This window comes from Bacillus rossius, chromosome 10, assembly GCF_032445375.1.
Source record: "Bacillus rossius redtenbacheri isolate Brsri chromosome 10, Brsri_v3, whole genome shotgun sequence".
Taxonomy (NCBI): domain Eukaryota; kingdom Metazoa; phylum Arthropoda; class Insecta; order Phasmatodea; family Bacillidae; genus Bacillus; species Bacillus rossius.
In genome coordinates this window covers 17,097,166-17,111,746 of record NC_086337.1, presented here as the reverse complement: position 1 = coordinate 17,111,746, position 14,581 = coordinate 17,097,166, and the positions used below count along the sequence as shown (strand labels likewise).

The 14,581-nt window shown below is 47.1% G+C and overlaps 1 protein-coding gene across 1 annotated transcript; it reads left to right on the top strand.

The window, feature by feature from the left end:
• The first annotated feature begins 1,736 nt into the window (after positions 1-1,736).
• LOC134536302 (uncharacterized) lies at positions 1,737-10,613 on the top strand. Its single transcript, XM_063376054.1, has 4 exons — positions 1,737-1,750; positions 1,831-2,338; positions 2,383-4,653; positions 10,416-10,613. Exons 1-4 carry the CDS (start codon positions 1,737-1,739, stop codon positions 10,611-10,613), a joined length of 2,991 nt encoding a protein of 996 aa, XP_063232124.1.
• The last annotated feature ends 3,968 nt before the right edge of the window (positions 10,614-14,581 follow it).

The following is a 14,581-nucleotide window of genomic DNA, read 5'->3' as shown; positions in this document are numbered from 1 at the left end:
CCCTATATATATTTCTAAGTTTCATAAATTCCACAATCACATTTGTTTTATATGTATATGAATATGGTATAAATTATATTTTATTCAACTGATATTTGTAACTTCATTACGAAGTAGACCAATACGACACTAACAAAATCGAAACCAAACGCTAATTAAAATTAAAATTAATGTACGGAAAATTCTAATTAGCCTACAATTCATATACATATTACTCAGTATTCAAATCTGGTACAAAACGAGTTAATCTGTTTGCAGCGAGAAATGACAGATTTTCTGGTACAAATTATATAATTTGGGAAATTTGATTAAACAGTATCAATTTTTTCGGTACCACACAAAAATCGGAAAGCTAACTAAGTCTGGCGATGGAAAAAAAAACATTGTTAGAGCGTGTAGTAATGTATTTTTTTATAATTAGACTTCAATATCATTCTCTACGTTGTTTTCTACAGCATTAAATTCCCCCCCCCCCCCCCTTTTTTTTAATGAGACAATTTTCTTCCTGTCTTGTGGAGTAATGGTGGCTAATTTTTATTTACATAACATATAATACAATTACCAATTAAAACAAATAAAGTTATTACACATATTCACAGTCTCTCTAGTAATACACTATATAATGATGCTCAAACAATTTAAAATGTATTAAAATGGCCAACTAATTATACAATCTGGAACGAAGCGTGCAATAGAGATTCTAACGTGTCTTATTATCATCTGACTGTTTGAGCGCTGGTAGGTGAGCATATTAGTCCTTCCTCACTCTGTCTCTCCTACGCTGTGGCAATAGATGTCTACTGTATACTCTGGCAGCTACAATTTCCTCTCGGAGGAAACCATTTTTTCAATATAACACGACCACTTTCCAGAGGCGAGGCCGGAAACGGAAGAGCGGCGGTCGGCTGCGCCTCCGGGCCTGCGTACTGCGGGGTTGGAAGACTCGATACAATATCCGGCCCGGCCTTTGTGCGGCCCACAGTTGGGTCGCGCTCAAGCTGCTGGCCTGGCGGGACCGGGGCGTGGCCAGCCCGCCTGCTCGTGCCCGGCCTTTGTGCGGCCCACAGTTGGGTCGCGCTCAAACTGCTGGCCTGACAGGACCGGGGCGTGGCCAGCCCGCCTGGCTCGTGCCCGGCCTTTGTGCGGCCCACAGTTGGGTCGCGCTCAAGCTGCTGGCCTGGCGGGACCGGGGCGTGGCCAGCCCGCCTGGCTCGTGCCCGGCCTTTGTGCGGCCCACAGTTGGGTCGCGCTCAAGCTGCTGGCCTGGCGGGACCGGGGCGTGGCCAGCCCGCCTGGCTCGTGCCGGCCTTTGTGCGGCCCACAGTTGGGTCGCGCTCAAGCTGCTGGCCTGGCGGGACCGGGGCGTGGCCAGCCCGCCTGGCTCGTGCCCGGCATTTGTGCGGCCCACAGTTGGGTCGCGCTCAAACTGCTGGCCTGACAGGACCGGGGCGTGGCCAGCCCGCCTGGCTCGTGCCCGGCCTTTGTGCAGCCCACAGTTGGGTCGCGCTCAAGCTGCTGGCCTGACGGGACCGGGGCGTGGCCAGCCCGCCTGGCTCGTGCCGGCCTTTGTGCGGCCCACAGTTGGGTCGCGCTCAAGCTGCTGGCCTGGCGGGACCGGGGCGTGGCCAGCCCGCCTGGCTCGTGCCGGCCTTTGTGCGGCCCACAGTTGGGTCGCGCTCAAGCTGCTGGCCTGGCGGGACCGGGGCGTGGCCAGCCCGCCTGGCTCGTGCCGGCCTATGTGCGGCCCACAGTCGGGTCGCGCTCAAGCTGCTGGCCTGGCGGGACCGGGGCGTGGCCAGCCCGCCTGGCTCGTGCCCGGCCTTTGTGCAGCCCACAGTTGGGTCGCGCTCAAGCTGCTGGCCTGACGGGACCGGGGCGTGGCCAGCCCGCCTGGCTCGTGCCGGCCTTTGTGCGGCCCACAGTTGGGTCGCGCTCAAGCTGCTGGCCTGGCGGGACCGGGGCGTGGCCAGCCCGCCTGGCTCGTGCCGGCCTTTGTGCGGCCCACAGTTGGGTCGCGCTCAAGCTGCTGGCCTGGCGGGACCGGGGCGTGGCCAGCCCGCCTGGCTCGTGCCCGGCCTTTGTGCAGCCCACAGTTGGGTCGCGCTCAAACTGCTGGCCTGACAGGACCGGGGCGTGGCCAGCCCGCCTGGCTCGTGCCCGGCCTTTGTGCAGCCCACAGTTGGGTCGCGCTCAAGCTGCTGGCCTGACAGGACCGGGGCGTGGCCAGCCCGCCTGGCTCGTGCCCGGCATTTGTGCGGCCCACAGTTGGGTCGCGCTCAAGCTGCTGGCCTGGCGGGACCGGGGCGTGGCCAGCCCGCCTGGCTCGTGTCCGGCCTTTGTGCGGCCCACAGTTGGGTCACGCTCAAGCTGCTGGCCTGACAGGACCGGGGCGTGGCCAGCCCGCCTGGCTCGTGCCCGGCATTTGTGCGGCCCACAGTTGGGTCGCGCTCAAGCAACTGGCCTGGCGGGACCGGGGCGTGGCCAGCCCGCCTGGCTCGTGTCCGGCCTTTGTGCGGCCCACAGTTGGGTCACGCTCAAGCTGCTGGCCTGACAGGACCGGGGCGTGGCCAGCCCGCCTGGCTCGTGCCCGGCCTTTGTGCGGCCCACAGTCGGGTCGCGCTCAAGCTGCTGGCCTGGCGGGACCGGGGCGTGGCCAGCCCGCCTGGCTCGTGCCCGGCCTTTGTGCGGCCCACAGTCGGGTCGCGCTCAAGCTGCTGGCCTGGCGGGACCGGGGCGTGGCCAGCCCGCCTGGCTCGTGCCCGGCCTTTGTGCGGCCCACAGTCGGGTCGCGCTCAAGCTGCTGGCCTGGCGGGACCGGGGCGTGGCCAGCCCGCCTGGCTCGTGCCCGGCCTTTGTGCGGCCCACAGTCGGGTCGCGCTCAAGCTGCTGGCCTGGCGGGACCGGGGCGTGGCCAGCCCGCCTGGCTCGTGCCCGGCCTTTGTGCGGCCCACAGTCGGGTCGCGCTCAAGCTGCTGGCCTGGCGGGACCGGGGCGTGGCCAGCCCGCCTGGCTCGTGCCCGGCCTTTGTGCGGCCCACAGTCGGGTCGCGCTCAAGCTGCTGGCCTGGCGGGACCGGGGCGTGGCCAGCCCGCCTGGCTCGTGCCCGGCCTTTGTGCGGCCCACAGTTGGGTCGCGCTCAAGCTGCTGGCCTGGCGGGACCGGGGCGTGGCCTGCCCGCCTGGCTCGTGCCGGCCTTTGTGCGGCCCACAGTCGGGTCGCGCTCAAGCTGCTGGCCTGGCGGGACCGGGGCGTGGCCAGCCCGCCTGGCTCGTGCCCGGCCTTTGTGCGGCCCACAGTCAGGTCGCGCTCAAGCTGCTGGCCTGGCAGGACCGGGGCGTGGCCAGCCCGCCTGGCTCGTGCCGGCCTTTGAGCGGCCCACAGTCTGTCGCGCTCAAGCTGCTGGCCTGGCGGGACCGGGGCGAAGCCAGCCCGCCTGGCTCGAGCCCGCCCTTTGTGCGGCCCACAGTCGGGTCGCGCTTAAGCTGCTGGCCTGGCAGGACCGGGGCGTGGCCAGCCCGCCTGGCTTGTGCCGGCCTTTGTGCGGCCCACAGTCGGGTCGCGCTCAAGCTGCTGGCCTGGCGGGACCGGGGCGTGGCCAGCCCGCCTGGCTCGTGCCGGCCTTTGTGCGGCCCACAGTTGCGTCGCGCTCAAGCTGCTGGCCTGGCAGGACCGGGGCGTAGCCAGCCCGCCTGGCTCGTGCCCGCCCATTGTGCGGCCCACAGTCGGGTCGCGCTCAAGCTGCTGGCCTGGCAGGACCGGGGCGTTGCCAGCCCGCCTCGCTCGTGCCGGCCTTTGTGCGGACCACAGTCGGGTCGCGCTCAAGCTGCTGGCCTGGCAGGACCGGGGCGTTGCCAGCCCGCCTCGCTCGTGCCGGCCTTTGTGCGGACCACAGTCGGGTCGCGCTCAAGCTGCTGGCCTGGCAGGACCGGGGTGTGGCCAGCCCGCCTGGCTTTTGCCCGGCCTTTGTGCGGCCCACTGTCGGGTCGCGCTCAAGCTGCTGGCCTGGCAGGACCGGGGTGTGGCCAGCCCGCCTGGCTAGTGCCCGCCCTTTGTGCGGCCTACAGTCGGGTCGCGCTCAAGCTGCTGGCTTGGCGGGACCGGTGCGTGGCCAGCCCGCCTGGCTCGAGCCCGCCCATTGTGCGGCCCACAGTCGGGTCGCGCTCAAGCTGCTGGCCTGGCGGGACCGGGGCGTGGCCAGCCCGCCTGGCTCGTGCCCGGCCTTTGTGCGGCCCACAGTTGGGTCGCGCTCAAGCTGCTGGCCTGGCGGGACCGGGGCGTGGCCAGCCCGCCTGGCTCGTGCCCGTACTTTGTGCGGCCCACAGTCGGGTCGCGCTCAAGCTGCTGGCCTGGCGGGACCGGGGCGTGGCCAGCCCGCCTGGCTCGTGCCCGGCCTTTGTGCGGCCCACAGTTGGGTCGCGCTCAAGCTGCTGGCCTGGCGGGACCGGGGCGTGGCCAGCCCGCCTGGCTCGTGCCCGGCCTTTGTGCGGCCCACAGTCGGGTCGCGCTCAAGCTGCTGGCCTGGCGGGACCGGGGCGTGGCCAGCCCGCCTGGCTCGTGCCCGGCCTTTGTGCGGCCCACAGTTGGGTCGCGCTCAAGCTGCTGGCCTGGCGGGACCGGGGCGTGGCCAGCCCGCCTGGCTCGTGCCCGGCCTTTGTGCGGCCCACAGTTGGGTCGCGCTCAAGCTGCTGGCCTGGCGGGACCGGGGCGTGGCCAGCCCGCCTGGCTCGTGCGGAACTTTTCCTGGTTTTCTCTGCGTGATTCCCAAGCTGACTTCTACACTCTTTAGAGCCAGTCTTTTCTATTTAGGCCTGTATTAGTCATATTAGTTTTATTTTAAGCTCTGCTTGATTACCTCGGAGTTTTTACAGTTTTTACCTCCTTTTTATCTCAATAGGGTTGGGATTTTTGAAAGTAGTAAAAAGTATTGGTAGTTTTTATATTTAAAATTCTTACCCAATGTCATAAAAATTTTCGTAGATATATTTAAGTATTGTCAAACCATTGTTACTCTCCTTTTTCCTTTAATTTCGTCAACAAAAATATTTATATTTTTAGATAGACATATATTTGTCATAAACAATAAATATGAATAAATGAAATATTTTAATAACTTTTATTACGTTCTTTTAACGATAGTGAAATGGGTAATTTTGATTTAATGCAGTTTTTTGGACATACACCATTGCAGTTTTGCACTGTTTGTCATGTATTAATTATAATAATAACTGAATACAATTATAAGCAACCCCCAATGTTTAAAATCTTAGCCTTGATTAAATTAAAGTTTCTCACATTGATAGATCCCAAAACTGTTACCAAACTTCAGAATTTAATAATGACTCAAATTTATTTATTTTCCACCAGAAAATATTAATGTCAAACACTACAGACAAATGAACGAATTAATAATATACTATTGGAGAGCTACACTTCTTAAATCAAATGAATAATTGCGTAATATTTCTTCAAAATAACGTAGATAGTCCCAGAACTATGAAACACATAATTTTCACAAAATATTGGTAACAAACTGGTGTCTTATCATCTCGAAAATCATGCTTCACTCTAAGATATGGGAATACCACTTTCGTAACTATCTGTTTAACTAGTGATATGTAACACACTAAAGATGAAATAAGTTTTTTGTCAATATGCATAACTTTGTATTTTTTCGATTTACTTGGTCGTTGTGAATTTACTGTGGCAAAAATTATGCATATTTTAAATAAGCGTGTAATGATGGAAAAAAATGGAACGTTGAAATTTTTTATACTTTTGGTGTGCGTGTGTAGTTTCACAAATACATACAAATGTGTAATTTAACACATTAGAAATTCAAATAAAACTTATAGCTTCATTCGTGTGTTTTAACCGGAGACTTAAGTGCAATTTGGTTTTCTAGAAAAATGTTTTGTAAAATTACACAAAATGTATTTTTGATTTTAAAGAACACAGACAAAATTATAAAATTATTATGCTGTTTATATGCCATTTTTCATATATATAATATATATTATATAATATATATAGTATATTGTTCTTCTTGAGTCACCGCCCCTTGGAGATTGCGCTCACCAGCTGGTGCGACCATCTGATGTCTGATCGCAGGCTGCGAACTACCCCCTCCAGCCACCCCGAAAGCTGTGGTCATGACTAAGGCGATGGGGGGGGGGGGGGGGGAATAGAGAGCAACCGACCGACAAAGTTTAGACCGTAACCATTTTATTAATCTTTCAAAATGGAAAAAAAATTTTATTATGCTCAAAGCAGAGTGTATATTAACCATATTATTACAGTTTAGGTCGGTCCCCACACATTAATTATATACTTATTTGCAATGACTTCAAAGGTTAAACTATTTCTCTCAGCTAGTCACAATTAACATCAGGCATTTCATGTAAGTATAAGCTGTGACATAATAACAGCCAAATAGCTGATATCAAAATGTGGAAAATTGTTGTGGCCAAAGAAAACTGTTGACACTAAGGAGGCATGTTTCATTTCCTAATTTTCACCTTATAGGTGGCATCTGGTGACACTAGTGTGCTCTAGCAGACGAGTATGAAATAGGTCAAAGTTCATGGTCAAGGTCAAAGGTCTAGTTGACAATAATTAAACTAACATGGTGGTAACGCAATCTAGCAGACGAATCACATCAATCATTATTTTAATAAGTGATATTTTTTTATGAATTAAGTATTTTTTACAAAAAAAAAATAATGTTTTTGAATTACCCAGGTATTGAACCAAGGACAGGAATTAATCTAATCTATCAAATTGCAAATTTATTTAATGAATTCTGGAATTTTTCCCGAATTTGTGTATAAATAATTACATATTTACAAGATGGCATCCAAATTTAAAGATGGCGGATGCCACAGTAATAATAATTAATTACTACACTCTAGCAAACAAAAATTAAACTAATAGGATGGTAACGCACTCTAGCAGATGGCATGTGTACTACATGACACTAGTGCTCCTTGTATCGATTACTGAAAACATGATGGCAGACATGACGTCATAATAGCTGGTGATATATATACCTTGACATTAGTGGTGGGAGGTCAGTTGATCAGTGGTTTCCGTGAAGAAAGAATCTATCTTCATTTTCTTTGACCTCATTGGATTCGAACCAAGGACGTAAGTAAGTGTTTTAAATAGTATTTTATTAAATTTTTTAAAATCAATTTTTTATGAATTTTTCCCGATTTTCCAGCATTAAAATTACGAATTTTCAAGATGGCGACCGTAACGATAATTCCAACATTCTAAATTCAAGATGGCGGGCCTAACGATATGTGCAACGGTGTTCTTAAATATTTTTATTAAAATTTAATTAATTAATTTTTTACAAATTTTAAAATTATTCCCATTGAAAACAGATAATAATTACAGAAATTTAAGATATCGGCCGTAACGAAAAATTGCAAAAGTTATATCACAATCCAATATGTCGTCAGAGGCTTATCGGAGGCTGTAGATATGGATTCTTAAGCCTCAAATGGAAATTTCAAACCGTTGGTATTTTTTTAAGGACAAAAACGGGAAATTTTCCTCAAAACGGGAATTCGTCCCTCTAAATCAGGAAATGTTTTAGGAATTTTGAGTCATATTTCAGTCATTTTGAGTCCAAAATGGCCGCCGTGACGTCAGATGGCGGTCGGTCTTTGAATCCATCCCCACCCACACCCAGAATCCAGTGCCACTATGCCCAATTGTACACTACTGACATTCATATTAATATTATTTTAGATATTTTACTTTAATAACCTCTTCAATCGACCATGTGTACTTCGCCATTTTGAATATTCGTTGTAATGGAAACGGATGTCATTTTAATTTTCAATTTGGCACGATTTTATTGGCTGATTGCATCCAGCTTCCAATATAGGTATTTTTGAACCTGTTCTAGGCCTATATGCAAAATATTTTATTGAAACTTAAGTCATGCAGCTTGTCAAACAAACATGGCTGCGATAGAGTGACGTTTTTGGTGACGTCTTAACCCTACAACTTTATTTGCCAGAATATATTTGAAGGTGTTGGAAGCATAAACGTGACTCTTGACAGGGCCTTGTAAGTGAAGGAAAGTGTTGCGTGACACGACACAAGAACATAGCACTCCCCGGCTGCGAATCAACTGGTCACTGACTCAGCGCTCATAAACGAGACTCATTCCGAAGATGTTCGGAGCAACCCTGTGACCCTCATATTTGTATACATGACCCCTGCCATTGTTCATGTTTTCAAATTTTTACACCAAATGTGTTCAGATTGGTGAGAGCGAGCTATACGCTCATGCAGTTGTCTCATTTCCGCCAGCGTTACCTAGCAACTGGAGACAAAAATTGTTTACAGAATTTTTGTACGTGATAGTTCACCGAGTTAGAATTTCTTGTGGCTCGCGTATTATACAACGGTCCAGTTTTTTTTTTGTATACAGGCGCAACCTTTGTAACCTTAAATGAAATGTGTAAATTCTTCACCAAACCCTTTCATCCACACGTTACAAACAAATTTGTGGCTGTCAAATATGGATTCCGTATATTGGTAAATGCTCAAATTTAACATTTTTATTATTTAAAAAAAGTTAAATTGTTAGATTATTTACTTTATATCGTTATTTACATTGCTTTAAATAATCTTTTCCGTCAAACAGTACTCCCAGTCACACATTCCACTCACTGTCATTTCACAGGGATTTCAGTCATAGTAAAGAGCTGTTTGCCTCCAGCACGTCTCTGCGCCACAAACCGAGTGTGTCTGTGCACCACAGACTTGAGTGTGGCTTTACACCGCGCGCGCGATCTGCGCCAGCGCAATGCTCGAGTACATCATTGGACGACTTGTTCGTCAATAACAACGTCAAAAACATGTGTCAGATACTATGCTGAGGCTGTTTATTTATTCATCCACTTGCAACACGCCCATCAGCAGGTCATGGCTTCAGAGCGGTCACGACACATACTTACAAGAAACACGTAACAAGCCTTATCCCAAGAGCAGGCTAGCACAGCCTGTGAGAATCTGCAGCAGGTAGGCACAAGCGCAACTGACCCACATACTTGCAGTGACCATAACAGAACAGAGAAAATACAATATTTAAAAATAAATAAACAACAGAAAAAAGATAAAACATAGTAAATTATAAAACGAAACAATGAGGATATATCAAGAAATAACAAGAATTTCACAATGAACATAAGTATTGGAACAGCAAGTTTACATTATAAGTTACCAAGCGGATACCATATTTTACAAACTTGATATAAAAATAGTTATGTATTTCCTATTAAAGAAGTTCTCATTGGAATTTATTATTCAATTAAACATTTATTATTTAAGTAAATAAATTAAGTTATAAGCTTAATTTACTGTCAGAAATATTGGCATGTTTATCAATGTTATTAAAGTTATTAAAACTGTATAAAATAACACTGAAATTGTTTGTACTACAAAGTAATGTTTGAGAACGTTTATTATATATAATAGCACTTTGTACGTTTATGTTCTGCTGTAACAAGTTTTTCATGTTTAACAACAGTGCAGCAGTGATCAAAAAAGTGTTCTGCATTAAAATTTTAAATTTCATTTAATAACTTTATTTTGAAAAAAAATTGTTTGTAGGGAGTTTGTGCATACAGTATTTTTCCAAGTTAATAATTGAAGTGAAAATGAGAACAATCTAGATATAAAAAAATTACAAGTTTGGTTTGTATGAACCTTTCTGCTAGTTAATTTTTCATGTTCTTTTAACATCTTTATTTATCAATACTTACTTCATGAAAGCATTTCCAAAGATTCTTTTTTGAGAGTTCCTTTCAAGATAATGAGACACTTATAGCATTAGACTTTACAAAACTACGGTTTGTATCGTCAACCAGAGTGACTTCTACTTTAGAACAGACCCCCGCTCAGTAGACTTGCACCTCCGTGGTGTGTGTTGGTGCACTGTTAATGAACACGTATGTGGCACTGTTGCCGTCATCTGAATGGCAGTCGTGTGGTCAATCACCAGGGACGTATCTAAGGGAACATATGGGGCTTGTACCCCGGGCAACGGATTTGGAAGGGGGGGGGGGCGAAACTGGCATATTAATTTTTACTACAGTATTTTACAAGAATATCGTAGTGTTAGAACACAAGAAAATGGTGGATGGCATTTTGACTAAATTATTTGTTATATATATATATATAGGATATATATATACCTATATATCGTCAAATATTTTAAAACTGGCATTTTTGCCATGTATTAAAAATAAAATGAATGCAAATAATTATATTTACTTACCATCCATGTTGAACGTAGAAATATTTGAAGTAGTGGAATTAATACGTGGTGGCGATATGAGGGGCTGGGGTTTGGTTGGTTAGAGTTCTTGCCCTAGCTACGTCCCTTGCAATCGCAGGCCAACGACAGCTTCGTGAGCGACAGGCAAGCATCTGTCGCGTCCCGTGATTGGTGGTCGGTGGTCGCGTCGCCCGGCCGGGAACCAGACTGTCACCCCAGACCTCAGACAGACTCAGACAAACAGCCCTCGCTGGTTGTCGGGCGAGGGGCACCGGTGGACGCTTGCAGGCGCTCGCAGACGCTTGAGGGCGCTTGAGGGGGGAGGGAGAGAGTGCGGCCGTGGAACAAAGGAAGAGAGAATACGGCTCACGTGGGAAGGTCGGGAAGGGGGTGATGGCGCTTTAGATCGCGTAAGGGAGGGGCGAGAGGAAAAGGTGCGTGCTCGCTAAACGGGACGAGGCAGAAGAAAAGAAAGAAATAAAAGTTGAAAAAGGAACGGCGTTGGGGAAGGGATGGGATGCTGTGCGAAGGGGTCGGTAGAGGGGGCAGGAGGAAGACGTGTTTACACTTTTTATTACGTAGCAACAATGAGGCTTGCGACTTGTGAGCGCCGCATCAGACTGTGCGACGAGGGATGTGAAGGGGGGGGGGGGGGGGAGCTCAACGTTAGAAAAGGGGGAAAAGGGAGAAATGGGGAGGGTTGGAAGGAAGAGGGTTGTACTCTTACCGCCCCTCCCCCACTCCAACCCCACCAACCCCTCGCTCACCGGGGTTCCATGTTTGCACTGGAGGATCCACCAGGGAGAATCGACAAAGCTCCCTCAGGCTCGTAATATTCGCTCTCGTCCCCAACTCCCCCCTTCCCATACCTTTACCGACCTCTTCCTCCGCCCTTTACCCCCCTCCCCCACTCACGGCAAAGGTTTTCCAAAACCCGCGCAGTCTTCCCTGCCATCTCGCCAGATGAAAGATGAAAGCCCGCCTCACTTTGCCAACACACACACACACACACACACACACGTACAAGGACGCCAGACTTCGGGATCCATCGAGCAAGGAGGAATAAGGAAGGGGGTGTGGGCACCGTGTTCTAATACACCCCCCTCCTCCGCCTCTTTCCCATCACAGACCCTTATCTAACTTTTCTCCACCTCGCCTCCCCTCCAGGTATCAAGCCAGCGGCGCACGGCACACAGGGCAGATTCTCCCCGCCCCCGGACCAAACACGCGCTTCCTTATTCAACCCGACCACACACTTGCTATCGTCAGTGCTTTCCCTCGTTGTCCACGTGCGCCGCATTGCTCGCCAGCACGGCGCAGCCCGTCAAACAGGAGAGCCGCCTGCCACACTCCCCGTGTCGGGATTGTTCACAGCCCGCTGCTGGCTGGACACGAGATGTCTCCTCTGACACGGCGTTCTCCGCGCAGTTAGCTACTCACTGCACCGGCGGCCCGGCAGTGCCAATGATTCAGAGCGGCTATGTTCAGTGCGCGAGGTTGGCAGAGCTTATCTCCTAACAGCATTCAGTGCTGCGAGGTTGGTAGAGCTACTCTTTCGACTGTATTTAGTGTGGCGATGTTGGTAAGGCTTTTCTTACGACTGTACTGTGGGAAACGTGGTTGATAGAGCTTCTCTTTCAACATTTATCATGTGAAACGTGAATGAATAATAATGAAAGATACATAGTGAATAATTTCAAAAAAATAATTGGTACATCCATTTTATTTAAGTCTGTTGTTTACTAAAATGATGAAGAAATCGATTTTTGAGGAAGGGAAAAGTCACAAAGTGCTGGGCATATTTCTCATGGCTGTTATAGACATTAACGAATTTGGCAAGAACTGTTTGTTCTTTAAATAATTCATGCAACGGGGAAGTGCAATGACGTATGTCCAAAAAACTGCATTAAATCAAGAACTGTTCGGTCTAAATTTTTACAGCACTGTACTTGTTGTACCGGTTTCTCTTAGTAACCAAAATTTTCCTGTATCTATACGATATATGGCTACATATTGAAGTTTCTCACTATAATGTGCTTATAAACTCTTACAAATTTTATATACAAGCTCCACAAATAGGATGTTGAGCTAGAAAAAAAAATTTATAACACATTATATTTATTCATTTAGTTCCTTTTTGTTTCAAGGAGAAGCAATCGACTCTAGAGAGAAATAACCTGCTGACAACTTTCTACCAAATACGTTTGAATAGTTCATGGAGTGGGAAGACATGCGCCTTTGATGGTTACACTGAATGTCATAAGAACCTTCAATAACAGACAAAAACTATGCATGGGAAACACAGAAAACAAGTCCAAATCAGCCAATCTCAAATATTTAGACACTACAGAGAATTTCGTGGAAGGAATAGGATTATATGTATATGATACAAAATATGTAAAAATATAAATTTAAAATTTCACCTATTTTGACTCATTCCTTCCAGGGAATTTCTGTTTGTTTGAATATCCGTAGACTTGTCCGTTATTAAGTTACTTATGGCATTGAGTGTATACAGCAATGGTGTATGTTCATAAAACGTATTAAATTAATTCTACCACATGCCTGGTCTGTCAAAATACACACAAGTAGTGTAACATAGGGGCTGCGGGCACAATTATTGTATTCTTATGGGACTACGACTTGGTGGCTTCTCAGTCGTGGCTTACCAATCGTGAGGAATCGGCCATGTTCGGGTGTGTTCGCCTTTCATTGCTTATGATCATGACCTCAGCGCCATATTGGATAACTCCAAATCCAACATTGAAATCCACAATCTCTGAAAATCTGTAAATATTTAGCTAGAAATTAGGAAAAATGACCAAAAGTCATCAAAAAAAGCGCTTTTTAAAAATAATTATTGATTGTATTAACTTCTCCTTTCTTGTCTCGATTCTTGCTTGACGCTTAATAGAAAATTTTAGGTAAAAATATTTATTTAATTAAATATGGTGATAAAAAACCTCAAAAAGGGAAAAATTCCTCATCTACCAGCCTCCAATATAATCGATCGATTCTTAACCTTGGTTCGATCATTGCTTGATACAGAATAATTTTTATTTAAAATCTCTTATTTAGAAACACAACGTGAAAGATACTAAAAGCGGCTTAAATTCCTCATCCAGTAGCCAGTATGCTATCCGTGACATCTTAGCCACCATCTTGGAAATTCGTATTTTTATTTAGCTAGAAATTCGAGAAAAATTCCAATAATCATCAAAACAATTACTTGTTAAAATAATGATTGATTCGATCGATTCCTGTCCTTGGTTTCATCCTTGCTTGATCCAAAAAATATATAAATTCAGGTAAAAATTATTTGCTCATTTTAAGTTAAGATTGAAGTAATAGATTCAAGAAAAATTAGCATCAAAATTACAAATAAATAATTATTTCATAAAATCTACACATACAAAAAAAATTACAAGCATTACTCGATATCTATAGTCTTCTTAGAAGACGAAGCTATTCCTTTGCATGCCTTAAAATCCGCTAGCGTGTAGTACTATTTATTAACAGACAGTCATCTATCACGATATCCGTCATCTTGTCGACCATCGTTGCCACCATTTTGAAAATCCTTAGTTATTTAGCTAGAAATTTGGGAAAATTCTAAATTCATCAAAATATTCTTTCATTAATTTACTGACTGTATCAATTGATTCCTGTCCTTGGTAAGATCCTTGACTTATGAAAAAAATACAATTTAGTTAAAAAAATAATAAAAAATCAAAGGTTCTAGAAAAAAGACAAAAACTTACAACTAATTGTTTTTACATAATTTATACTCTACCACAAGAACAAAAACAAGGAAATTACAAGCATTTCGGGATTTCTACAGTCTTCTTAGAAGGCGAAGTGAGTTCCTCTACATGACTTGATATATGTTTGAAGGGCATTCCAACATGGCAGTTGATTACCCGGACACATCCAGTTGGTGGTTTAGCCACATCCAGACTGAAGCCCGGCAAGTCTTGATGTCAGCTATTCCTGTCATAGTTGGTGACCATGCACATCAGTCGGTGGGCTAGGCACGCGCGTCCAGACGTTTGGACAAGCTAACACATCCAGTCGGTGGCCAGGCACGTCTATTCAGTGACCAGGAAGGCACGACCAGTTGTCGGCTAGACACCACCAGTTGGTGGTTATACACTTCCAGTTGTTGACCAGGCACATCCAGCCGGTAGCCAGGCACGTCAGATAGGTTGGATACACACATCCAACAGATTGCCAAGGCACCCGAACATGGCCGATTCCTCCCTATTGGTAAGCCACAACTGAGAA

Coding starts and splice junctions, on each gene's coding strand:
- LOC134536302 (XM_063376054.1), top strand. Junction 2,339..2,382: donor CTGGCTCGTGTCCGGCCTTT/GTGCGGCCCACA, acceptor CTGGCCTGACAG/GACCGGGGCGTGGCCAGCCC. Junction 4,654..10,415: donor CTGGCTCGTGCCCGGCCTTT/GTGCGGCCCACA, acceptor TTGCAATCGCAG/GCCAACGACAGCTTCGTGAG.